Source organism: Parathielavia appendiculata (genome assembly GCF_033297405.1).
Source record: "Parathielavia appendiculata strain CBS 731.68 unplaced genomic scaffold N657scaffold_31, whole genome shotgun sequence".
Lineage (NCBI taxonomy): Eukaryota > Fungi > Ascomycota > Sordariomycetes > Sordariales > Chaetomiaceae > Parathielavia > Parathielavia appendiculata.
The window spans coordinates 10,023-35,328 of NW_026944250.1; the positions used below are offsets into that span (position 1 = coordinate 10,023).

A 25,306-nucleotide genomic window follows, 5' to 3' on the forward strand; every position below is an offset into this window, starting at 1 on the left:
CCGCTTCCCAGTACGCGTGTTCCTCTCGATGCGGTGCTTCGTGTAGCATGGATTGCGGTTCTTCTCGACGTAATGGCCGCATCCTCCAGCGATTGCATCGCTTCACGGACTTTCGCACTCGGTTTCGGGGCGCGGCTCGGTCGTTTCGGTGACGGTGGGCGGTCGGCCACCTCGATCACTGCCTCTGGTTGCGCCGCCGCCGCCATCTCGCGCTCCCTTGGCAGGGCGGCTCAACTTCCGAAAAATCCGATTTTCTGTTGGATTGAGCAGACAAGTACCGCCTTCTACCTTCGACGCTGGTCTTTGTCAAGGCAATTCCGCCTACATTAACTGAACCTCGACGCATACATCTGTGCATTTGTCTGCACCCGGCCTGTTGAACTGAGTGGGTTCCTTGGCACCAAGATTCACGGACTGAGCACTGATGTTCAATGCGAGACTCTCAGTCAACACAGATCCATCACAATGACGCAGTTCCTGACATAACGTCATATCATGGCACACTGTCTCTATATAAGGGGGTAATTCCCCTGGGAGGATTAGAGAGGACAATCTTCTGAAGAAGGGGACATTCTGAGACACCCTAACCCACTATCTTGATCCTTCATTGTGTGGTTACTCTGGAATCGTGACTCCAATTCAAGCTTCATTTCATACCTCAATCTGTTCAATACCATTTGGTTGATCTAAGCTTACTTGAGCATGTAACTGTTGGCTGCCCAACACGGCCCTGCTGGTTGACTGTAGTCCTCAAATATCATGGACCCGTGAGGTCCAGAGCAGCGCTCTCAACAACTCAAATATAGTCAAATTAACGCAAATCTACGCAAATCAAGGTTGTTGGAATATTTGCAAGACAACTCGCACCCCCAATTTGCGTTGTTTATTTTGGCTATATTTGCCCAGCCACATAACGTGGTTTATCACCGAAAGCTCCATAACGTATAGAAATGACCTGTTAGTGCTACAGCTAAATGTCAATGCAGCTCTTACCAGTGCGCCGCTCGCTGGTCCGCGCCGCTCGCTTATCATATACGTTACCAACATTATATTCACCAGGTGGTTTTAGTGGCTGATTCAGCCACTTACCGCAGCGACCGTGCAGCGGATTGGTGATTACCAACTATTAGGTCTCGGAGCTGGTCCCGATTCGCATCTTCGCCCTCCCCACCAGAACGACAGCTTCTGGTCTTCTTGTTCAAAGGGTGCGGTTTTTTTTTCCCATAGCTATTAGTTTTGAACCCTTCTGAGCAGACAGGCAACTTCAAGGGCAAAATACGATTCCCCCTTGTCCAAGACTCCAAGAAACAAGCAGAACTTAACACTAGGATGTACACCAGCAATCATCCGTCATCAAGGCTTGCTCAGCTGCTCCTTCCTAAAGAAGGTCCCATACAGAACACAAATCCCCAGTTGCATCAGCAAACACACCCAAAACCACCCATTCGCCAACCCGTCCACACTCAAAGCCAGGTTGGGGAACACAGGTCCAGGTCCAATGGCGTTCGGCGCACTCGCCCTGCCCGCCGCAGTCGCGATAGACCCCAGCACCTGCGCGGCCACTAGAGCAAAGTTGTTATGGAACCGCGTCGTCGTCTGCAGCAGCATCATGCCGACGCCGGTCCCCTGCAGTGCGTCCAGCACCCCGAGCCAGAGCCACAGCGCGCGCGAGACCAATGCCCCGGCGGCCGGCGACCCACACCAGGGGAGGGACGTCCCGACGCCCGAGACACCCCAGAAGATTTGCGCCCAGCGCGGGGCGCCAAGGCCGATGGCGAGCACGGGGAAGATCCAGCTGTGCTCGGCCGAGAGATGGGCGAGCTGGCCGAAGAGCAGGATCCAGATGATGCCGAAGAAGAGGACCACCAGGAGCAGAATCTGCCAGGCTGGGGCGTGCGCCGAGGTCCACAGGAAGCGCCAACTGCGGCCGTAGACAGAAGACAGCCAGTAGTTTTGGATTAGGACTGAGATGAGGAAGCACTGGACACGCTGCAGTCAGTATCGGTATGTCGAGATGGGGGAGGTTGTGCGGCGCAGGGTGCCTTACCATGATCAGTTTCCGGCGGAAGATGGACTTAAAGAAGGACGGGATGGAGCCCGGGGTCTGACGGTAGTAGTCGGGGAGGCCGAAGAAAGTGAGCAGCGAGAGCCCAATTAGCAGCACGGCTACAGGGAAAGCGATCGCGCTGATGAGCGTGTTGGAGGCTTGGGCGACGGGGATGCCGTTGCTATCATAGGAACTGAGCTTTGAGCCCCAATACCATAGCGCGCTGATGTAGATTTGCTGCACGCCTTGAACAGCGCAGGCGCGAATCACCCAGGTCCGGACAGGTGCTCCACCTGATGAAGTGTCAACATGTCGTTCCACCTGCATTGGGACGAGAATGGAGACTTACCTTCGTCACCGAAGTTGAGAGCAAAGAACATACTGCCGCTTGAGCTCGCAGCGGCGTAGAACCCCGAAGCAATGCTCTGAATCCAACCGCGAGTGGGAATAGACGGAGCAAAGGGAGCACATCCAGCGCAAATGAAGGCAACACCGTACACCGCAAACGGCGTAGACAACACCCACACCGACTTCAGCCGCCGAAAAGCAATCCACCACAGAATCGACGTCCCGCCGTAGATGGACGCAATGGTGTACAGCATGTTGGCCGTCTGCCCCTGCTCCCCATTCAAGAGCGAGATCTGGTACGAGTTTGCAGCCAGGATCTGGCCGAACGCAAGGATGATCGTGTAGACGGGCCAGTCAAACACCTTGCGGAGCATGAACTTCTGGATTGGCGTTGCGTGTGTTGGGTTCACTGCGCCATCCTCGGTGTCAAACTCGGACACGAACCGCTGAGCATGGGGGTGGCTTTGCTCATCCTCATCTTCCGAGTAAGCGGATGAGATGATGCTGGGGGTGTATGGCGTTGGCGGCACGGAGGTCGGCCTAGATGGGACGTCCAAGAACCGCGAGTGGTTGAGCGCGGAATGTGGCTCCGCGAGCGAGAGCTTGGATGTGTTGCGGGAGGAAGAGAGGCCAAGCTTGGCGCTCTTATACTCCTCGAACCACTTCTTTTCGCTGCGGACGAGATACTGCTCGATGCAGAGGTCCGTCTCAGACGTCTTGGAGTCCAGCTGTGCCAACTTGCGCTTGAACTCGTCCGTGTACTCGCCATCAGCGTCAGTGAAGAATGGGTCGACCTTCTGTAGCGCGAAGTCCTTCCTGCCTTTGGTCACGGATGTGATAGAGACACCTGAGATCCGTCTTTCGTGCCCGATGGTGGGCCGAGGTAACTCCCAAGCCTCGAAATTGGGGCTTCTCGCCGAGGATGGAAGATTGGCTTGGTCGGGACTCAAAAAGGAGGCAGGTGTCATCGGTTGCACGTCATGAAGTTCGGAGGGCGTTGGGGACGGTGACCGGCTCGGGGAGAACTTCGTCAGGCTCATCACCTTCAGGGGGTCCGGCTTGTCCCTGTGCTTTCGTGACTTGTCGATCGACCTCTTGTGCAGCTCGTTGATCTCTTCGACCCATCGGGCGACCGGGAACCTTTGCTTCGCCGAGACTGCTCTCATCTTTGCTCGTGTCTCCTTGTCACTCTCCAGAGCTCCCTGGATGGCTTCCTTGAATTGACTGATGAGATGCTTTGCCGACGTAGACTCCACCGTGTAGTACCACCCCGGCATGGCACCCAAGCCGCCTAAATTAAAAAGATGTCAGCACTGGATAACTTTTAAAAAGGCGAGGAAAACAAGCCAACTTACCGACTCTGGCGCCGACTCCAAGTGCTCCTTTGCGGCCAAATTCGACAGCTACCAACCCAAACGGCTCGTCACGCGAGGGAATCAGGGCAAACTCGGCACCGCTGAAGATATATGGCGGAAGCTGCGTAAACTCTGGCTTCGAGTAGACCCGGTTGGGGTATTTCTCCATCAACCTGTCCAACTTGATAGCCGCCAGCTTGCCATACAGGTCAATGACAGGTCCCACAGCAATCAACTGAACCTTGGGGTTGCTTTCCAGGATAGCCGGGAAGACGTCAGCGATAATATCGACTCCCTTTTGCATGGACCAACGGCCCACGAAAACAAAGAGCTCGGCATCCGCATCCTTCTCAAGGCCAGCCCATTCCTGCGCTTGTAGGCGCAGCTCGCCCCTGCTGGCCTCGTAGGCGGCGTCCACATGGACCTCCGCCGCTTGAGCTGCTGCTTCTAGCTCAGGCGACCATTCAGCCGTGTCCGAAGGATCTGGATTCGGCAGAGACCCGATGTTGCTCAGGCCCCAGAAGATTGGGTAGCGAGCAAAGCTCCGCTTGCCATACTTTTTTGAGACACCAACGGCGCCGAAGCCGTGTTGGAATTCCCTCAGATAGCTGGCGCCGGCGTGAAGTAGGTTGAACACCTCGCCAAACTGAACGAACCGCTCCACAACCTTTGGTTCAAGATTGAACACGCTGCACACCTCCTGCTTCTCCTCCTTGGTGCCGAGGCTCCACATGCCTTGGAACTCGGCGTTGTGGAGCGACAAGCAGCATGGGATGACGCGGGGAAGGAGGTACAAAGGCGCGAGGGCCCCGTGGAAGTCGTTGATGTGGTAGATGTCCGGGTTGAAGCGTTTGATCGTCTCGGCAATGCACTGATTCCAGGCGGAGTAGTAAATGGCGCTGTCCAGGTCGTCCATGCGATCAGGGTACGGCTTCGACGGGGTCTGCTGTCTGAAGACAGGAGCGTCGAGCAAAACATACGTCATGTTGCGGAGCTTGTGGTACTGAACGTCGACGGTGTACTTGGAGCCGAGGATGGTGATTTCCATTGGCTCAGCCGGTTGGTCGACCGGATAGCCGTCAGGGTAGTTGTTGTTCAGCCCGCCCACGCAAGGGACGACCCAGATGAGGTCGAGATGACCGAGAGCTTTGCCCATCAACTGTGCCATCACACCGAGGCCGCCGATTTTGATCTTGATAGCCCAGTCCTCAATGTCGTACTCCATTGTCGCGATGACCACCTTCTTCCTGGGCGCACCAAGCTCCATGCCCAGGCCGGCGCCATCCGCCCCTCGAGGTGTAACATTTGGAGTGCCCGGACGAGTCACGGCCGGTGTGCCAACAAATGAGGAGGACCCAGAAGACGGGCGGCTTGGCCGGAGATGTAGCTTCTCCTTCATCTCGAATACCTGGCGTAACTTCTCTGAAAGACTGCCGTTCTTGGCTGCGCCGGAGACGTTATGCTTGACTTTGTAGAAGGACCCGGTAAAGATGAATACCACGACCCAGCCGGCGAGGAGCGGCAACACCCACATCAGCGTGAAAATGGCGATCTGACGATCTCTGCTCCCCGCTGGGACTTTGGTGTATTTCATCGCCCCATCGTCCACCTCGAAACGCCAACCGACAAACGGCGACGGAGGGGACTCTGTAATGTTGACCACGTTTTGCCGCAGTGATCCCGGGGCGAGACGGTCGAGAACATAGTCAAAGTTGACGTCGCCGAAGATCCAGGTCATATCGGGCAAGCCGTCCCTACCGACATTGTTAGCTATGAAGTCTCTCATCTGAAAGTGTCGGGAAGGTGCCGGAAGCAAGTGCGCAGTCTCTGAAGCAGGATGGCTTCCAAGACAGCGATAAAAGGGTATAGAGATGCACACGCAAAGGAGATTGTTGCTTACGGATTGACCCCCCAAACATTGAATTGTAGAGCGGTCGGCCACTCTGCCATGAGATCAATCGACCACGCTCCGGTTCTCTCTCGCTGTTTCATCTCATTGGGAATCCCGGTGTCAAATCCGAATGCGTTGAAATGGCCGTTCACAAACAGGTGTGGAAACCTGCGCGGCAAGGCAAACGCGTCCAAGTCACCCTCCTGTTGGTGATGGCTGCTACCGGCGAGCTTGCTGAAGTATTGACAAATAACGTGGGTTCCCAACCATTCCTGTTTTCTTGTTCCCGTCCAGTTCATGGGCGGTAATTTAAAGTCCTCGCCGGTATAGTCCAACCACGGTGTCCATGACGACGCCCAGGTCTGCGAGCAGCGAAATTTGGTTGCGCCGGTGGCATGATGGCGCACGTAGATGCCATCGTCTTTCGCGTACACAAGGTTTGTCGAGTAGTTGGCGTGCCGCGGAAACACGACGGGATTGTCTAATTTGCCCACACGGAGAAGTAAATGATCCACGGTGCCTGTCCTGCTCGTGCCCGTCTTGTCCGTCGCGTTCCGGACAGTGATGCGATGGATGCCATCAGGGATGGAATTGATCGTCGCTTTGAACTCCCAGACCGAAGGAACTTGTCCAACAAGTTGAGGGGGAGCGACCTCCAGATTTCGACAACTGAGGGATGCTCTGTTGAGGGAGGCTGTCCGCCCTCCCACAGTATTTGACGTAATCTCGATGGAGTTAAAGACCGACTCGCAGTCCATCTCCTGGGAAAACTGAATCTGGATGTCCACCGATGTCTCGGCATTCGCAGTCGATTCAAGACGGTAGTCGTGGCCGGGCAAGAACTTGGTGATGATCGGAGCTGGGCCAACCCAGGAATTTTTCGGGACGAACGCCTTGAAGCCCCAGGCGGGAAACTCTAGCTCGCTGATGCAGCCGTGGACCAGGTCCGGCTCGTCGCCTTCGATATGGCGGTTGGATGGCTCGAGCTCGTACTCATCGTAGGGGTAGAACAGGTTCTTCACCGTGGCTCCCGGTCCAAACGACGACAACAAGGCGGTGTCCGGATCCGAGCAGTTAAACTTGTACTTGGTGGTCTGATTCTCGTTGCCAAGAAGAAGCCACACGATGTCGTCGCCATTTTTTAGCTGTGAGAAGTCTTGAAGACCCTCGTGACCCTTCCGCACGTAGCTCCACAACCCAAGCTCAGTTCCGGTCCCGTTAGAGCCAGGCAAATATATCCAATGTGTGTGGTTGGAGAGCTGGAACATGTCGAAGCCGTCGTTGAGAGCGGGGTATGTTTCGCGGAGCTCCATCAGTCTCTTGACAACGCCCTTGACAGGGTGAGACGGGTCTCGGTGGTCCAGACTGACGTTGGGGTCTTCGCAACCGTAGAGTGCTGATTCGAGAGGGAAGTTGAAATACTTCTCGGCGCCAATCTTGTAGCAGCCGTGGGCTTCCCAGGCTACTGTCGACGTCATGGGCTGGCGGCCATAGAGATAGTTGGCTGCGATGTTCTCCAAGACGTAGAAGGCTTGCTCCTCGCCCCAGTTGACAATGGGGATGCCTGGAAGTAAGAGGGACGTGATGAATGCGCCAACCAGGTACTTTTGCGTTCCGTTAACGATGGAACTAAGAATCAACAAAGTCAGCTGGGGAATTTCCTCTCCGTATGTCGGGGGGGTTTGGATCGTGAACACGGGTTTCGAGACCCATCTCGCCCCTTGCGGACGCCACAAAGGGGTATAAACAGTCAACACATGAAGGTTACTTACGGCCAGCGGAAAACATCTTGGTTGGCTGTTCCGTACATGTGCCTCGGATCGAATTTCCCTGTGTTGGCGTTGACCAAGTCGTTTGTGCGGAGGGTATCTTGCCAACCCTCGGCCCAATTTGTGCGAGTGTCCATTTCGGCCCCGTAGACGCCGTCAATGCCGAGGAAGCGCGTCAAGGCTCGGTACGCCGAATAATGGAAACAAGCCGAGTCCAATGCTTGTTTGGTTCGGATGTAGGGGGATGTACTGGTTTCATTGGTCGAGTTGTAGCTCTCCTCCAATGTTTCAAATGACATGTCAGGCTGCTTTCCTCGCCCGTAATAGAGCGCGCCGAGAGCGTTGCCCCCAACAATCTCGCCAGGAATGAAGAAGTTGGTCTTGTTGAACCGGCGGGCGCAGGCCCGCATGTGGTCGGACCATTCAGCCTGCGCATCAACGGTGATGGTGAGGGCTTTGTCAATTCGGAAACCGTCAATGTCGAGGCTGGCAATTGTCATGCAAGAGAAGAGCTTGATCTTGTCTAGCACACTCGGACGCCATTCTCTCAGGCGGTCCTGAACAAAGCCGAACTTGGAGAGCTGCTTCTGATACTCCGGATATTTGCCGAAGGACTCGACATCTCCGTACTGCAAACCATTGGTTAGCCATATATCTGCAGGCCAAGGAGCGCAATCTTTCGTCTCTCTCCCAATGGGTGTTGTGTGAGGGTACTGGACAGTGGGCAGAAACGGCTCGCTCACCTGATCAAAATCACTCGTCCGGCAGGTCTTGAAGTTGGACATGACCTCCTCTCCGATGAGATCGCCGTGTTCGTCGTAGAAGCGTGGGTACTCGCAGGGGACGGAGTCATCTCCGAGGTGGAAGTCCCAATACCGTCTCGAAGTTTTCCAGATGGCGTTGTGCTCGGTGAAGCTCCAGGGCGTTGTTTCATTGAGGTACCCCTCAAACCCGATAAGGTCCCCCATTGTAGACATGGTATTCTCCAAGACTACGTACATGCCTCGCTTGTGGATTTCGTCGATGGCATGCCGCCATTCGTTGATGGTACCGAAGTGACTGTCGAGTAGGGTCATGTCCAGGGGACTGAAAGAATCTGCCGCCCACGGCTGGTTGATGAATGGACTGCCGGCAATGTAGAGCCCCTTAATGCCCATGCTCTGAAGATAGTCGAGTGTATCGATCAGGCCGCTGATGTCGCCGCCGGCCCGTAGCTGGGTCGAAAGCATGTCGACCTCGAAGACCGTCTTATTGGCATTGTCGTTGAGTGGGTCGCCATTGACGAACCGGTCAAGGAACAGAGAGTAGAATGGCATGCGCCAGTTCTCCGGCGAAGGATGGAATGTATGATCCGGCCATTCTCCCCAGTACTCGAGCGGATTGGTTGCCGCCTTGTTCTGGTTGAGGTTGTATGCTTCATACTCGGGCAAGTATGGCAGGCAGTATATATGAGCCGCAAAAAGAGACACAAGAACGAAGGACTGTAGCGAGGGCGCCATGGCGGCAACAAGAAAAGAATGTAAGCCAACGGCCAGATGGTGAAGGAAAGGGTTGAACGTGCCCAACTGCCCTCACAAAATCATGGGTATGTTGGATGCAGGAGGAAAAAAGTGAGAACGCGCGGACGGCCAACTTCTACCACGTCCCCAGAAGCATCAGGCTCATCAGTCAGGAAAACTTCAGCCCCAATCCAGCACACTATGCGGCAGGCGCGCAGCCCGGGCTCCTTGCGCTCACCCCCGGTTTGTGATGTTCAATACGGAGAACTCCGCCACGCAGAACCTTGAAGGCAGGCTGCGAGTTCGGGCTCATGTCAACCCGCTGATGGCGAGCTGCCCGAGTGACAGAGCCTGATGAGTGACGACCCACATCTGCAGTCATGTTGCTGCCATAGTCTTGGGGGCAGGGGGGAGGGTGGACCACAAGAGCCGCACTGGATGCCGTCCAAGGGGGGTGATAAGATGCGGCTGGGAGAGAAGTGTCCAGGGCACCTTGATTCCCTGGACCGAGTGCTCAGCCCAGTTCCATGGGTTCTTTGAGGAACTCGAAGTTCATGTCGTGCTGTCTGCGGCTTTGAGACGTCAAAGATGGAGCCAGCGAGCAGGCTGAACGGACAGCACCTGGAAGGTGAGTTAGGTGCTGTGGCCCATGATGGCTTTCATGTTCCTGTGACAGTCTCAATGCTTGCATCAGAGAGCAATGATTTGAAGAGGGTATCGAAATTCTTCTCTATCCTCAAAACTGGAAAATGCAGACATCCAATGGATTCTCAACCGCCCTGAGCGTTGTGCAAAAACCACACCATGGAACACTAGCGTTCGTTACGTTATCGGCCGATTCTCCCGCCGAGCATGCATCTCAGGCTGTAAGAGAGAACCCTGTCAGTGTTGATAGGGTTAGTGGCTGGCATCCCCGATAACGAATCCTTCGATGCAGGGGCACCCTGCCGATACCTGTCGTCGATTCTCGTGCTTATGTCGTGACTTTGGTAGGTGGAATCGCCAGCTGTCCCTGGCTGGGCCGCGTTGATGCCTAAAAACCGGGAACCTTACCTGGAATCATGTATCTGGCACCCAGATACGAGCGAGTCCAGACTTTCCAGTTCCTTTGACAGCCCATAGGTACCCAGTTTTCTGCTCAACTGTCTGTGAGATGGAAGCGAGCAAAGGAGAATTCAATCAGCCGTCGGTTCGTGGATGTTCAGCCGCCCCATATTGTCGGTGATTGGAGAGAAAATTCGAAATGACAAAATGTACAGTGACTTGAGGTTTCCATGGACTCTGTCTGTGAATCGGCAATTGCCGCGCTTCGTCAGCCTCAAGCGTGGTTGAAGGTTTCACGTCGCCGGATGGGGAAACTTCTAGGGCTGAGCAAAACCTTGCTGCCATGGTTGGGATCGACGCCAAGCGTCAGCCGCGCAAAAGGTTTTGATGGATACCACGTTGCCTACTCGGGAAAAGCGCGGTGTCCAAGAGCGCCGCAAAGGTAGCCACTTCGGGATGAGGCCAATCGTAGCTCAGCAAGCCGCCACGGCGGATGCGATCTCTGTGATAACCGCACACCGGACTGATTATCTCCGAAGCAGCGTTGAACTGGACCCCCACGAGGTCATCCCGTCGCGAAGGCGGCTCTTTTGTGGGTTACACAGTACATAAAAGAATCTGCCTTGGTGGGAAGAAAACCACCTGCCCCTGGGACCTGCATGCAAAATGGCATAGCCTCCTTCCCGGGTTTCCTGGCCCCTGGACATCACGTTCGGGACAGTGTTTACTATAGACGCCAAGGTGTTGAAGTGTCCATGTCGGCACCGAAAGCGGAGACGGGTTGAACCAAGCCGAAAATGTGCTCTGCTTGCGGTTCCAGAGCGGATTGACCGGCTCTCTCCTCTCTTCCATCTCTCACGATTTACGATGCTCTCTCAAACACACACGTCGAATTGACAGCACACCCGGCATCGTTTCCTGTCGCTCATTTCCTAACTGAGAGTGATTAACCGCTCTCGTCCACTCTTTTTTTGCTTGTAATCACGTTCTTTACCCAATAATCATGTGGCTCTCGTTTGGCAAGCAGGGCAGCCTCGCCCAGGGAGTTCTCGCCTTGGTGGTCGGTGTTTTTGTGTCTCTGGCGGGCGCCGCCATGTCTCCGCCCGAGATCACTGTCGCCTGCCACAGTCTGGCCCGCATGGCGTGTAGGTCAAAAGAAAAACCCCAGCCCCGTTCCTTATCTTGGCCTCACTGGACCCCCCTGGGCACCGGGTGCCCATGATCTGTCCCCATGGGGTGCTCATCCCCACGTTTGCCCTACCGAACCCTCTTTCGAAGCACCCACAACAAGAATGTACGACTGACGTTGTTGTTTTAGTCGACCTGAAGGATCTCGTCAATGTGGTCGTGGCGAAGAAAAACCCTGGGCCCTTCCAGGTTGGTGGTTTCCACACTCCACAGAAGCATCTGCATCGCACTCCTAACTATATTATGTCAGGATATCCTTGATGAGTTCAGCGACATCTCCGATTCGTGCCTGTCCAACATCTCGGTCATGATTCGATCGTCGGTTGTCACCGAATACCACGATCAGCAGTTGATCTACGAGGGCTATTCCAACGTAAGTGGTCCCAAACCAGACCAGCGCCGCAGGCATTGCCCGTTGATCGTTATCGTTTGCTGACAAGCGCAGCTCGTCCAAGGAATTTTCGAATTAATGGACGCCGTCAGCGAATCCGCACCGGTCCTGATCGTTCTCGACAAGCAAGCCGAATTTCGTGTTCCCGCCGCCGTCCGCGAGATGGCCGGCGTGATCGACGCCTTGCTGATGCAGGTCATGGCCGTCTTCCCGACCAACACCTCCTACAGCTCGCAGACCGCCAACCAGAGGGCCCAAGTCGATACCCACTTCAGAGCAGCCGTCCACTCCTTCCACCTTGCCACTGCCAACACCGGCTCTCCGTATTCAAACACTACCACTGTTTGAGCGGTGCCCTGTTATCAATGACTAAGCCAATACTAGTATCTTTGTGTACCTTAATCAAACGTCGAGCTGGTGGGTAACTGAAATGGCTGGCCGACTTAACAGCTTTGCTTCCATACCTTTGTATTTGTACAATGATTACCTACTAGTTTCACTAGGTTCCACCCCACGAATGCTCGTGTGACTTACTTGCATGTCTTCAGTGAACACTGCGAATTCTCAGGCACCCAATTCACGATAACTATTGTCTCCTGACGCTTGTCTGCTGTTCAAAACCCATCATTTTTTTGCTCCGTGTTCGCATCTTCCGAAGGTGTTGCCTTTTACTGAATTTTCAAATAAGCCTCCCGTCATTGCGTGTCCATCGCCCATCCTCTGCTGCCTCCTAGGTAGACCCACGTATGAGACGAGCCGGCTCTGGTCGTGATGCACACAGGTATTAAACCGCCCAATGACCTCGCGGTTGCCTGTAATCGGAACGCCCTAGCTCCCCAAACTCCAGTCTTTCTCCTTCCCAGCGGCCGCCACCAATATGCCAGACGTAGAAGATGCAGTTTCCCATCCGTCTGCCTCGCATCCGTAACCGATGGAGCCAGTCGTCATCCAATCTTCGCCTCGACCAGGTCGACAAGCCGCTTAAGGGGCAAGTCCACCAGCACTAAAGCCACACAACCACAAACCACCACCAAGACGCCAACCAGGCTAAAGTTCTACACCTGTCCGACGGCCCTCACAAGCTGGTTCTCGCACTGCTCCTGTTGTTCGGGCGAAGCCGGAAAACGCCCCCAGGCTCCATTGACCTTGTCCCGATCTCTCACCACCATCACCAGCCTCTTCGGACGCAGGAACATCGCGGTCCTTGACAGCAAACTCCACCACCGCCGCCTGAAGCCTGGCTAAGCTCGTCTGAAACCAGCCTTCCACCCCGGCCCGCCACTGATCGTTCGGCAGACCGGAGAGACATTCCCGTCGGCCAGGTGTTGGGGCCCGCAGCGCTTCGGCTCCGCCGAGTCCCGACACGGCGCCCCACGTGTTGACTTCGCCTAAGCCGACTAGGAGGCGATCCGTGGTGGCAAACTGGACTGTGTTGAACCGCAAAGCGATCAGAGCGGCAGAGTTGAGCAAAGCTCGGAAATGTGGAAGATACCGCCTAGGCGGGTGCAGATGTTGGCGGACGGGTTGCGCAATCGGTACTGGCCCGCGCAAAGGAGTGCGGAGAGGTACCTATCGGCTACAATTATCAAGTTACTTTGGTAGGTGAAGTTGTAGGTGACGTTGGCAGAGAACCACGGGTCGTAAACGGGCGAGGTGTATCGCGTGTCACTCTGGTTAAGCAGGAGGATGGTGACATCCGCGTCGGCTCGCGTGAAGTCCGGGATGGAATTCCAGGAGGAGAGGTTGGAATTGATCGCGCCGGTTGCGAGGGCGTGGAAGGATCTGGAGCAATGGTTAATACGGTACCTGACATTGGCTAATGATGGGCCAAGGACCCAAAGGTTGGAAGAATGCGTACTTTAAAGGTGTAACCTATGCCAGTAACTATCGTTTGTCATAGCTACGTTGTAACGGAGGGTTACGTTCCCAGTGCATACAGGTTCGTGGAGAGCTTCTAGCGAGTACTCGATAAAGGTGCCTTGTGAGTTGGTGATCTCTTGGGGAGGTCTCCCACTGCCAACAGCGAGTAAGTCGTTTGGATCTGGAGGCTGAACCTTTTCTCAAACTCGCGTTGATCCCGAGCATTTGGTGCGAATTCAGGTAACCAGATGTGACGGAGAGTGCCTTGTGCGAGCCAGGATGCAGCGCTCGGCGGCTGGGATAGGACAGGGAGCCGACATGTTCATCTGCGTAGTGAAGTGTCTCCTGGACGAATGCTAAAAGTACCGACGAGGTTGATGCGTTGGTATAAAAGCTAGTGACGTAGTTGCGTGCGCGAGCCGCGTCATTGCGATTCTTGGCCGAGTAGAGGCTGGCAAGCTCGTGGGCAGCGATGGAAGTGTTGTACCTCGAGAACCCGCAATTTTGAGGTTTCGCTCTCGCGATAGCAGAACCATAAGCCTTGTTGGCCAGCCTTTACGTGAAGAGTGCGGCGACAGTGAAGCATATCGACACCACGAGAGCCGGTATTGCGGCTAAGACGGTCTGCCACCCGAGGTTCTCTGGCCGTTTTGATGGCCAGGCGTGATGAATTTAGACAAGGATATGCTCTTAGAAGCTTTTAAGGGTCTAGACTTATCCCCATGGCCAGCAGGTTATGCTTTCGAAGCTAGATATTAGATTACGAATACTATAAGAGACAAGTGGCATCAAGGCGAGGCACTGGGGCACTGCAAACGGCGACTTTATTCTGCTAATTGAGAGCTAAGGAAAAGAAGAGGGAGAGTATATAAGATGCGCGTGTATAATGCGAGAAAGAATAAGTAGGCCCGCAGGCCACCTACCAATAACTCACTAAATAAAACATAAGTCCAGGGTGCGCTTTCCATTATAGACACCAGTACCTCCCGAGTCTCCTAATGAATTACGAACACATAGGTCTCTAAGACACCCCAAACTACTAGCAAGTCCCTTTCACAGTCTACTCTTATCAAGGATCAGATTACAAGACACTTAAAGAAACTCTCTAACTCCAATTTCAGGCGCTGTTAACTAGCTTCAAAGGGAATACAAGCGGTTTCCCATCGGGTTACCCTTTTGGGAACTCAGGTACGGACATTTTAGGTGGCTAACGAAGATTCTTTAAGCGCTATAGAGCCAAACGGACGTATCTTCAGGATAGCAGGGCTATTAATAGAAGCTAGGCTAGGGAAAAGTGGGAGAGAAGGGTATAGTGGAAGAGGAAGAGCGCGTCGAGGAGGAACATGAAAGGCTATCAAAGGTATATCGGACAAATCTATAGCTCTAATAGCATCTGCTGCTAGACTAGCTACATGTCACGGGTGGGCACAACTGACCACTGCGTAACACCCTCAAAAGAGGGACCGTGATTCGAACTGTCCAGTCGAACCAGGAGTTGCGCCCATGAACCTCACACTATCACTACCCCTGACACTACAGTGTACGTGTGACGGCACCTGCCGTCGAGGTACGCGCTTGCCTTCCTCGCGCGTGCCCCACCTGCGCTGGCATTTGACCTCTGCATCGCGAGAGCTCTTCCAGCTTCCTTTTCTCCCTATCTCGTGATTAGTAGAATTGAGTCAGCAATTGCAGTGCCTTCGTGCCTCATCTCGATGCTACTCGTCCCTCACAGTACGGATATGCTTGGAAGATGGAGAAATAGATAGCTCAAGCGATTCCAAATAGTTTCAATCAACAAATTCTAGTAGACTTTTGACAGTTTGCAGTAACTAGTATAGTTTAAAAAACAGTCCCGCTTAATAACTAGAACATTCCGCTTAACTTAACGTTAATCATGAAGTACGATAACTAACCATAAGTTATAACTATAAGAATATATTAAGTAAGCTGACTAGATCTTCAACTGATACTTAAGACAATAGAAAATGTATTTTGCAACTATATTTACAGCTTCAACCAGTTCAATAACTATACTAGCCATCCTAATCCATCTGCCCTGCTCTAAAGTTTTGGTGTGTGACAGCCAAACACAAAACAAAAGGAAAAAAAAAGTGGTGGTTGACCTGGCGTTCGGGAAGCACAGCAGCTGCCTCTGCTTGATTTGGGAAACCCCGCGCCAAGCATCATCACTCCACCTAAGCCCACCAAAGAGGGGAAGCCACCTTCGACCCGAACAGCCTGAATCACAGCCTGTCGGTCATGTGTGGAACGAAAAGACTTCGTCCCACCTGTCCGCATGCGAGATGGTTGTGTGACAATGTCTGGGAAATGTCAATGTCTCTTCGGACGCTCGGGCCTTAAAGATCCGAAACTTTCTGCTGGTCGGACAACATCGACTTCTCACCCCTCCTTCTCCAACTTCCCCAAGCTCTCTGACATCACCCTGCCCCTCGCTCATTACTCCCTCCAGCTCATCAACCAACCACATCACACAATATGGCTGACGCACCCGTCACATTCCTGCCTCTTGGCGCCATCATCCAAGAGCTCCGCGTTGGCGGTATCAACATCGTGCAGGGCTTCCCGGAGCAATCTCACTACGAGAGATACAACGGCCCGTATTTCGGCGAGACCATCGGCCGGGTTGCCAACCGCATCAAGGGCGCCAAGCTCGACGGCCTCAATGGCGGCCAGACATACACCCTTGCCGCCAACAACGGGCCCAACAACTTGCACGGCGGCAATGTTGGATGGGGCAAGAAGATCTGGAACGGCGGCACTCCCGTCGGAGTGCGGAAGATTCCCGGCATCGAGGGCCTCGAAGGCGGCGAGAGCGTCAAATTCACCCTGGTTAGCCAGGACGGCGACGAGGGGTTCCCGGGGACAGTTGAGGTTAGCGTGGTTTACACCGTCGGCAAGCAGGTGCAGGACGGGAAGGAGGTGATTGTGCTGGCCATGGAGTACGAGGCGGAGCTGATTGGTGGGGCCGATGAGACGGTCATCAACATGACAAACCACTCGTGAGTTATCTGCAGGTTGTGAGTGCAGGAGGGAATTAGATTGCTGACGCTTGACCAGCTACTTCAACCTCACTGGTGGCCCCACAATCGAGGGCACCGTCGTCACCCTCGCCACGAACAGCCACCTCCCGCTCGATGACGGTGGCATCCCGACCAGCGGCCCCAAGCCGTTCAGCAAGGTGGAGGCCAACAAGGCCTTCACCCTCGGAGCGCAGGAGCCGGACATCGACGACTGCTTCATCGTCAACGAGGCGCCCGACAAAGTCCCCATCGACACCCGTTCGCAGGCCCTGAGCAAGCACGTCAGCGCCTACCACCCTGAATCCAACATCCACCTCGAGGTGCTCAGCACCGAGCCCGCGTTCCAGTTCTATACCGGCAAGTACATCGACGTTCCCGAGGTCGCCGGCGTTCCCGCTCGCAAGGCCCGCAGCGGCTTCTGCGTCGAGCCCAGCCGGTGGGTCAACGCGTGCAACGTGCCCGAGTGGAAGAGCCAAATGCTGCTCAAGAGGGGCGAGAAGTACGGCTGCCGCATTGTGTATCGGGCGTGGAAGGAGTAGATGGCGCAGCAGACAGAAATGACAACCAGCGATCAGTTTATCCATCAGTCCTCCATGCACTCCTCTTCTCCGTCCCCCTGTCTCTCTACCCTGCTCTCACCCGCCGCCGACGCTTTCGCCTCCTGCTTCCTGAAGAGTCCAGCCAGAAACTCACTCGTGCTCGCCTCCTCCACCCCCTTATCCTCCCTCTTCTTCAAGAATCTCGGAAACCGCAAGCTCAGGCCCTTGTCCTCCTTGACCAGCCCAATAGCCGCCGTGTAGGTCGGACTAACCGTAATATCCGCAAACGCCACCTCCCACACCTCGCACGGCTCAAACCACACATCAGGCACCCCGCCAGAATACTCGATGAACCCAGGCTTCTGAGCATGCGTGTTCCTCCGCTCGCCGCTCTCATCGCCATTGTCGTAAAACTCCTTGTTCGCCTTGTAGAAGGCGTCCGTGAACCCGGACATGCACTTGCACACGGCTTCGAGGCAGCCCGTCTCGTCGTTGCGCACGGCCAGCAGGATGGGCGACCACCACTTGGCTTTGCGGCCTTGGCCGTGCCAGCCAGCGACCGGGATCAGGTCGAGCGTGTCGAAGGAGGAGGAATAGTCCTTTTTGACTTTGAGCCACGAGTCGAGCCGCTTGTCGGGTTCATAGGTTGCCAGGAGGGGTTTGCGGCGGGATCTGGGAGGGTTGATAGGGGGTGTGGCGGTGGAATGGGGCTGGGTTGCTTTGCAGTTCTTCTTGATACGGGCAGGCGGTTTATTTGATGATCCATCGTCCTCCTGCTGGGGCTCGTCGCCGCGGTACTCGAGGTCAGGGAGGTTATCGAGCGTTTTGACCATGATCCCCTCGCACTTGCTGTCGATGGCCGACTTGAAGAATTCGAGGACCGGTTCCGAATCTTGAGAAGTGGCATCGAGGCTCTTCACCCAGGTGAAATGGTGGGGAATCTCCACAAACAACGATCGCAACAGGTCCCGCCGCCGCCTGAAAGGTTGGTCGAGAAGAGACTGGCCATTGAGATACATGAGGTCAAATGCAAATAGGCAGACGTCGATGGTAATACTCCCAATGACAACATCCTTCCGCGCCCGGTTCGTTAGCGTCTGGAAACTCTTCAGTTTCCCAGTGGCATGGTCCACGGCCACCACCTCGCCTTCCATGATGAAACTCTCGACCCCTTCACCCCTAATCTTCGGGACAAGGGCCACAAGATCGGGGTACTTGTCTGTCATGAGTTCCAAATGCCTCGAGAAAATCGAGACTTTTCCCTTGGAGTCGCAATGAACCTGCGCTCGCTGTCCATCGTACTTGAACTCGCAAGCAAAGTCGCGGCCTTGCAGTTTGGTGAGCATATCCGACAGGTCTCGGGTGATGCTTCCCAGCATGGGTCGCAAGGGTATATGCAGAGTCAAACCGCACCGGACGAGGAGCTCTTCGGAGACGCCGATTCCGAGCAACACTGGAATCAGGTCGTTATAGTCGGGATGGCGGGCGTAGGAGGCTTTGACGAGCTCTTCTGCCTTCGCCCAGACCCCTGCAAGCTCCTCCTTCTTCAGTTTGGCCAAATCTTGTGGGTCTCGTGTCGGAAATTCCGCGCCAGGAGGCTTTGACAGTAAGAACGCCCGAGACAAAGCGATCAACATGGTCGTCTTGACAGCGCCAATCCGTAGCTAATCTTGTTAGCGTCAATGCTGGTAAGGAAGGGCACAGGTGAGACTTACATGCTGGCACAGGGTCCTGACAATGTAGCGACTCTCCTCGCCTCCGCGAGCATCCTGCAGAAGCCTGTCCACAATCCGCTGCTTCACGTCACCGCTGCCTTGTCCTTGAGCTTTTGCAATCTTGACGAGCGATTGGAAGACACCCTTGATGGTTAGGGGCTTCGGCTTGCGCAGGGTAAAGCTCTGCTTCTTCTTGGCTTCAAACGCCACGTCACCGGGATCGCCAACCCTGTCGTAAAGGGCCTTGAGAGCTCGGTTGTCCAGTCCACAAGCCTGCTTGAGCGCCTTGGAGATGGCAGACCCTCCAAGACCGAGCTCCATGGAGATGTACGGGGGCGATATGGCGTTCGTGGCTAACCACACTGCGGGCAGCAGACTCGAGGGATCTCCCTCCACCAACAGCCGAATGCAGTTGACAAGTGTGTCAACAATCTTGATGCGACTCGGGGTGCTATTGACCAAGACAAAGCATTGTGTGAGCAGAGCGTAAGAAGCATCGCCGCCGTCTGCAGCCCAGCACGCTTGGAGTTGTGGGATGTACTTGGCCGGAGTGAACGTGAGTGGGCTTTCATCCAAGGGAATAGATGCTGACATCTGGTCCTCTGTCGCCGCATCTGAAGACAGTGTTAGGGTGTTCTTGGACTTTGTTGCCGTGGACTGGGCAGAGACTTCTGACGATGGCAACTCGGAACGTGTGTCCACAGCAAACAACTGGCGTGGTAACGAGGACGCAGGGTTGGCATCAGTTCGGTTGGGGTCCGCGCTTGGGGTACTGTGACCGGAGCCCCTGGCTTCGGCGTCCCACTCAGCTTGGAGCTTCCTCGCAAGCTCCTCGTCTGTCAACGGCTGCTCTAACCGATCTGCCTGTGCTGTGCCGTCTTGAGCTGTCGGAGTGTTTTGGGAAAAGCCATTATCTCTTTGCTTCGCAAAGAAGTACTCTAGTCCTCTGGCAGAGGCGGGCTTTTTCTTTGTATCAGAGTTCAGTTTCCGCTTCTTTGCTGGGCTCGACATCTTAAGGTGACCGTGAGCGGGAAGCGATCAGAATTTGGGTATCCCTAGTCACCTCGAAAGTTCGTTGGCTTAGATAATCGCCATTAAACGGTTTAGGCGGGAGGTACAATCCAAATTCATGGGATTATAACAGTGGGAATGGGTAACTCCCCGGCATTTGGGGTGTGGACTCGTTCACTGACCCTTACGATGGAGTCCTGGCGATGACGTTGTTGAACTTCTTGGCGTGTTCCGCAGCACGAGAACCTCGCGCAAACACATGACCTGGAATCGAGACGATAGGCCCACTTTTAGCTTTGAACGCTAACCGTTTCCGGCAGCACACAAAAACCGGCGGAAATCTTAGCCCCATCACATCTCGGGTTTTGTGTTTGATGGGTTCGAGCGAAAACCCCGGGGAACTTCTTTCCTCTTGCAACCCCGCGGACCCAGACACAGATTTGCCCAACATGAACGGCGAAGACCCCCAAGAGCGGCCAGAGCAGATCCGCAACATAATCAACGGACTTGAGCGGTATAACCCGCAGGCAGCTGACGTCCTCGAGGCCTACCTCCAACAACAATGTGAGGAGAAGTTCTGCGATTGCAACGCCAACCGGGCGCTGCTGAAGCTGTGAGTCGCCATTTCATTATCGCTTTCAACATGTATCCCCTCCTTCATGATGAACAATCGTCAACGTTTCCTATTAACCTGACTACGCGCGGGGTTGACCCGCCGTCAATGAGGTCAAATCTCGTATTCCTGATATGAGGAACCTCTTGCTGTACTTCCTGTCACATCCCCTCCACGGCGAGCCGCTAACCCGCCTCCTCTCAAGCTACCAGCTCAACCCCGACCGAATCAAGGATGAGGTAATCACCAACATCCTCGTCAAAGCCATGACACAGTTCCCCTCACCGCAATTCGACCTCTCCCTGCATCTCCTCTCTCCCTCGCAGTCCAACCCGGGCCCCAACTCGACGTCCGACCTCACCGAGGCGGTGTCTAAACTGCGCGTGCTTAACGCCCAGCTCGAGGGCGCGCAGTACGCTCGCTTCTGGGTGACGCTCGACAGCGACGACATCTATGCAGACCTGACAACGGACATCGCCGGGTTCGAGGAGATGATCCGGCTGCGCATCGCCCACCTGGTCAGCCAGGCGTACCGGGAGGTGCAGACGAGTGTGCTCGAGGGCTGGCTTGGGCTCGACAGCGAGGACGAGGTCAAGAAGTTCGTTATAGAAACGTGCGGCTGGAGAGTTGGTGAGGACGGCCTCGTGCAGATCCCCAAGAACCCGGATAACGAAGCCAAGAAGGCCGAGATCAGGGAAGATGTTTCGGTTGATATGTTCGGCCGCGTCATTAAGAGGGCGTGGGAGGACAGCGCGTAACCCATTGTCTTTGTCCTGGAATAAGTATTCAAGGTTTGACGACGGAAACATCGGGCCACATCTCTGCAGCGGCCGCATCTGCAGTGGCCATTTCTTCTAGCATCTGGCGGCAACAGCTTTGGCGTTTATGGGTTGTTACGGCGGCAGTTTATGCCGCGGGTGGGCTGCAGAGGGGTGTCTGTCTGGAATACCATGGCTTCTACGTTTAGATGATAGCCTCGTTGCACGTGCGGATGCTAACACGACGACATGACATGATGTTCCGCTTCATAGACTCCCAATCTGTCTAGTGATGTCCCATCTCATAAATTCTCTGCCTGTCTACCTCTTCATGGTCAACTCCTCCCACTGCACCCCAACCCACTCCTCCAAATACCCCGCTTCTCCCGTCTTTACCCCCCTCTCCTGACAGTCCCTCTCGCACACCCCAACAATAATGGTCCCCCAGTCCATCCCATCCAGCCCATCCTCTTCCGCCTCCAACTCCTGAATAGCATGCGGCGTCAACTGCACTTCAAACACCCTCCCGGCGCTACAATTCCCACACCTCGGGATCCCCTTGGCAGCACTAACCTTCTCCTTCTCTCCGCCATGGAACATCTTCCCCACCGCATCACTTCTGGAGTACAGCAGCGGCTGCCCTCCAAATTCGTACCGGATGCACTGCTCCGGGTTCTGGCCCACGCGGTCGGCAAACTTTTGGAACGTCGCGTCCATGCTCGACTCAAACACCTCCTTGTCTTCCTTCCCGCCGCCAGATCCTTCGCCCGAGTCGATGTCCATTGCCGTTGTCGTGGGTTGGGTAACCGGGGGCAGAGAGATGGGGTCTAGGGTCTCGTACTCTGCGTCGGCGAGCCAGCGGATTGGGTAGGGGGTTGGTTGGGCGGATTCTGCCGGCCAGGGCTCCGGAGGCGGGGGCGGGCCGTGCGGGGGTTGGGGGTTGTTGATGGAGAGGGTTTCGGCGAAAGTTTTGGGAAGGTCTTTGGTTGCCTGATCGAGATTTGGGGCCTCTGTCTTGCCCGGCATTGCTGGGTTGGTCTGCTGGGCGAAGGGGTTCGCTGCAGGGGAGGGAGGTTTTGAGGCAAAGGGGTTGGTGGAGGGTGTGGATGAGGTCGCGAAAGGGTTGGCGCGAGGAGCAGTTCCGGAAGCTGTGGCGGGCTTGACGCCAAAGAGAGCTTCGCCCAGGCCTTGAGATGCGACATTCGGGGGAGCCGACTCCTTGGTTTGGCTGTCTTTCGGCGCGGTGGTGGTCGAAGTCTCGGCTGACACCCGTACTCCCCGGATGGCACGTATGCTCCCCTCTTTCCTGCGGCAGTTCTTGCTCTTGCAAGTGAGAATGTACAACCTCCGCTCGTGGCTTGGGAAGCGATCTGGAAGCTCGGCGTTGAGCTGCAGCAGCAGCACCATCATGTCCTTGCAGACCTTACATCTGGCAAGGGCAGCCGATGGTGGAGTGCTTGGGTCTAACCAGTCCTGGGCTCCCATCAGCATCTATTTGGCGCTGCAGCAGACTCAGTGAAGGACGCAGAGACACATACTGGGCGACCTCCCAGTCGACTGATTTCTTCCCCATTGGCATCGGCCGAGGCGTAGCCAAGTAGCACATTGGTTTCTGTGAACTCTTCGTCCTCGGCACCCGAAGAGTCGCTATCATACGGCGCCATGGTGTCAGCTACAGCAGCGTTTGCCCTCCGGTCAAAAGACTGGAAGGTTCCGGTCAGCAGTTTGCGAGACGAAATTTTGGCGGGGTAAATTCATTCTGTTGCCCCGCCATTCAATCTTGGCCACCGATAAGGGGCGAACCCAGAGCACAACCTCACCGCAAGGAATGAAGAAGAGAAGCTGAGGCTAGCCACATTACGTCTATTGCCATGCAGTATGTCAAAGTAGGTATCTTATAGACATAGACGGAATGCAGTTTACTCCTCCGGACCATCCATGCCGGGACCAGGCCCGCCTTGCCGTCCCATCTGCCGTGCTTTCAACAACTCGTCGCAGAGAAGGAGGTTGGAGGCGATACCAGTGCTAGAGGCAATGCAATTTCTCAGGACCCGGAAGGAGTCGTATACACCCTCCAACGTGGGGTCCATGGGCTCGCCTGTTGCCAAGTCAAGTCCCACCACATTACCATCGCGGTGCTCGAATTGAAGCGTAGCAACTAGAAAATAAGCGTTAAAATTGAGAGGACCGGCCAGCGAGCACTAAACTTACTGGCATCCTGAATATCAAGACCGGCGTTGGCCGCAAGCGTCTTGGGAATGACGAGGAGAGCATCCGCAAATGCCTCGACACCCCACTTGGCCTTGCCCTTCACCGTCTTGGCAAAGGCATCGCTCTTCAGGTGGGCAGCGCAGGCGACCTGGAAGGCGCCCGCGCCGGGGACCACGCTCTTGTCGACAATCATGTTGTAAACGCTACGGAGCCCGTCGCGGACGGCGTCCGTGACCTGTGTAATGGTGTGCTGGTTGGGACCCTTGATGAGGAGGGTCACCGACTTGGGCTCCTTGACATCCTCAACAAATGTGTACTTCTCCTCGCCGAGCTGCTGCTCGTAGACGAGACCAGCCCAGCCGAGGATGTCCGGGGTCAGGTCGTCCACGCTGTTTTGCGCAACACCGCCGCAAACAAGCTGCAGCCTCTCCATGTTCCTCCTCTTGGCTCTCCTGAGCGCCAGGATTCCGTTCTTGGCGAGAACATCCAGAGACAAGGGGTCGATGCCTTTTTGGTTGATGATGACAAAGTTCTTCTTGTTGTCGCTGCCGCAGACTTGTTTCTTCAGCTCGACAATCTTCTTCAGCTTGGCGTCGACAAAGCGACGCTCGCTCTCGACCAGTTTATCCCTCTGCTCGGCGCTGGAGTAGAAGAAGCCGGAATTGATCTCGGATTTCTCATACTCCAAACTGACGTTCAATGTCAGGATGTAGGCGTTCTCGACGCGCTTGGGCATGTCGGGGTGTCGCGCACCGTGGTCGAGGGCAAGACCACGAATGAGCTGTGTGTCTGAAGCAGTTCGGTGCTGCATCTTCATAATCTCGATCATGTGCAGGTCAGGCTTCGCCGGGGCTTGGTAGATGGCCAGAACCGCGTCGACAATGGAAGGTGTAAGGGTCTGAGCGAGACTCGCGCTCAGCTTCGTAGCGAGTGAAGTCCTGGCGACGGAAAGGAGGAGTTCACGGTCGACGTCGCGGGGAAGCTTGAACTGGTCGAGGAACTGCGAAAGTCAGTAGACACTCGCACTTCCCTAGGAAGTCAACCAACCTTGAGCGCCTCGTTCTTTGCAATCTCAAACCCATCCGTGATGATACGCGGGTGTAGGCCCTCCTGGATGTAGCGATCCGCCTGCTTCAGCAGCTCACCAACCAGCAATACGACCGATGTCGTGCCATCGCCACAGATATCGTCCTGAGCCGTGGCCGCCCTTGCGATCATGACGGCAGTCGGGTTCTGTATTTGCATTTCCCGGAGTAGTACGTTCCCATCCTTTGTCAGTTTGATCTGCCGCGAGTCGTCAGCAAGCCTCCGTCTGTGGCCATGTCCCGTTGTTTCGCACCTGGCCAGCACCGTCAACGAGCCTGCGTCCTCCGTTAGCCAGGAGCAGCATTCACCAAAACCACCAATAGCATACATCTTAACCGTTCCCAACGGACCCAGGTTCGATTTGAGGACATCTTGGAGGCCTTCGCCGGCGCTGATGTTGACTCGCAGGGCTTCACCCCGCCTCTGTCAACACATACAGTTAGCATCCAAGCCGGCGAGCCCGAATATGGACTTGGCGTACCCTCGACTCGGCTTTCGGGTTCAGAAGCTGTGCAGCGGACATGATGGTATTGACTCGGGAAGGGAACAAGTCTGAGTGTGTGGGCGGAGAGTATGCTGAGGTCGGTTAGGCTGGAGTTTCTGGATCCGAACTTTTTCGGCTTGCCAGCTCCAAAAAGCGCCAAGCATGCAGGATGGTTGAGGGCCTTGAAGCGAAAGCGGGGTCAGGCAGTGGGAGCTCGGACCAAGCCGCCTCACCTGGGTTTTGGTTCCACAACATTCAGTCCAATGGTCCGGCCGCCCAGTGTGAAAACGCCAGACCAGGTACGGCGAAGGCAGCAAGCAGTATGTACAACGTGGACGATATATTGGTTCCTGGAAGGAACACCTACATGGATCTAGCTAAGTCTCACATGGAGCTGGTTCCCTATCCACCGCTATTGACGCACTCATCTGTTGACGGCCTTCCCGAGCCCATTCG

At 55.2% G+C, this 25,306-nt stretch overlaps 9 protein-coding genes across 9 annotated transcripts; 4 read left to right on the plus strand and 5 right to left on the minus strand.

The window, feature by feature from the left end:
- Positions 1-1,353: 1,353 nt before the first annotated feature.
- N657DRAFT_693930 (glycosyltransferase family 5 protein) lies at positions 1,354-9,256 on the minus strand (the record flags this gene model as incomplete). The annotated part of the gene is made up of 7 exons (XM_062797253.1): positions 8,154-9,256; positions 7,414-8,039; positions 5,651-7,270; positions 3,751-5,504; positions 2,397-3,686; positions 2,048-2,340; positions 1,354-1,980 (listed from the first exon to the last, which is right to left on the minus strand). The coding sequence occupies exons 1-7, from the start codon at positions 8,907-8,909 to the stop codon at positions 1,354-1,356; spliced, it is 6,966 nt and encodes a 2,321-aa protein (XP_062642866.1). The 5' UTR covers positions 8,910-9,256.
- A 1,717-nt stretch (positions 9,257-10,973) lies between these two features.
- N657DRAFT_650513 (uncharacterized protein) lies at positions 10,974-11,949 on the plus strand. The gene is made up of 3 exons (XM_062793958.1): positions 10,974-11,330; positions 11,392-11,514; positions 11,587-11,949. Exons 1-3 carry the CDS (start codon positions 11,172-11,174, stop codon positions 11,878-11,880), a joined length of 576 nt encoding a protein of 191 aa, XP_062642867.1. The 5' UTR covers positions 10,974-11,171; the 3' UTR covers positions 11,881-11,949.
- Positions 11,950-12,579: 630 nt separating this feature from the next.
- On the minus strand, positions 12,580-13,820 carry N657DRAFT_684674 (uncharacterized protein; the record flags this gene model as incomplete). Its single annotated transcript, XM_062796702.1, has 3 exons — positions 12,580-12,959; positions 13,025-13,314; positions 13,795-13,820. 3 exons carry the CDS (start codon positions 13,818-13,820, stop codon positions 12,580-12,582), a joined length of 696 nt encoding a protein of 231 aa, XP_062642868.1.
- Positions 13,821-15,217: 1,397 nt separating this feature from the next.
- On the plus strand, positions 15,218-15,798 carry N657DRAFT_318194 (uncharacterized protein). The gene has a single exon (XM_062786777.1). It carries the CDS (start codon positions 15,378-15,380, stop codon positions 15,705-15,707), a length of 330 nt encoding a protein of 109 aa, XP_062642869.1. The 5' UTR covers positions 15,218-15,377; the 3' UTR covers positions 15,708-15,798.
- A 90-nt stretch (positions 15,799-15,888) lies between these two features.
- N657DRAFT_582341 (galactose mutarotase-like protein) lies at positions 15,889-16,972 on the plus strand (the record flags this gene model as incomplete). Its single annotated transcript, XM_062789606.1, has 2 exons — positions 15,889-16,412; positions 16,471-16,972. 2 exons carry the CDS (start codon positions 15,889-15,891, stop codon positions 16,970-16,972), a joined length of 1,026 nt encoding a protein of 341 aa, XP_062642870.1.
- Positions 16,973-17,016: 44 nt separating this feature from the next.
- N657DRAFT_637515 (DNA ligase I) lies at positions 17,017-19,698 on the minus strand (the record flags this gene model as incomplete). The annotated part of the gene is made up of 2 exons (XM_062791514.1): positions 17,017-18,636; positions 18,688-19,698. The coding sequence occupies 2 exons, from the start codon at positions 19,696-19,698 to the stop codon at positions 17,017-17,019; spliced, it is 2,631 nt and encodes an 876-aa protein (XP_062642871.1).
- A 402-nt stretch (positions 19,699-20,100) lies between these two features.
- On the plus strand, positions 20,101-21,349 carry N657DRAFT_650517 (ARM repeat-containing protein). Its single transcript, XM_062793959.1, has 2 exons — positions 20,101-20,311; positions 20,517-21,349. Exons 1-2 carry the CDS (start codon positions 20,148-20,150, stop codon positions 21,067-21,069), a joined length of 717 nt encoding a protein of 238 aa, XP_062642872.1. The 5' UTR covers positions 20,101-20,147; the 3' UTR covers positions 21,070-21,349.
- A 41-nt stretch (positions 21,350-21,390) lies between these two features.
- Positions 21,391-22,733, minus strand: N657DRAFT_582317 (uncharacterized protein; the record flags this gene model as incomplete). Its single annotated transcript, XM_062789604.1, has 2 exons — positions 21,391-22,547; positions 22,628-22,733. 2 exons carry the CDS (start codon positions 22,731-22,733, stop codon positions 21,391-21,393), a joined length of 1,263 nt encoding a protein of 420 aa, XP_062642873.1.
- A 255-nt stretch (positions 22,734-22,988) lies between these two features.
- On the minus strand, positions 22,989-24,889 carry N657DRAFT_582402 (T-complex protein 1 zeta subunit; the record flags this gene model as incomplete). The annotated part of the gene is made up of 5 exons (XM_062789608.1): positions 22,989-23,227; positions 23,281-24,280; positions 24,328-24,586; positions 24,695-24,789; positions 24,848-24,889. 5 exons carry the CDS (start codon positions 24,887-24,889, stop codon positions 22,989-22,991), a joined length of 1,635 nt encoding a protein of 544 aa, XP_062642874.1.
- Positions 24,890-25,306: the final 417 nt, after the last annotated feature.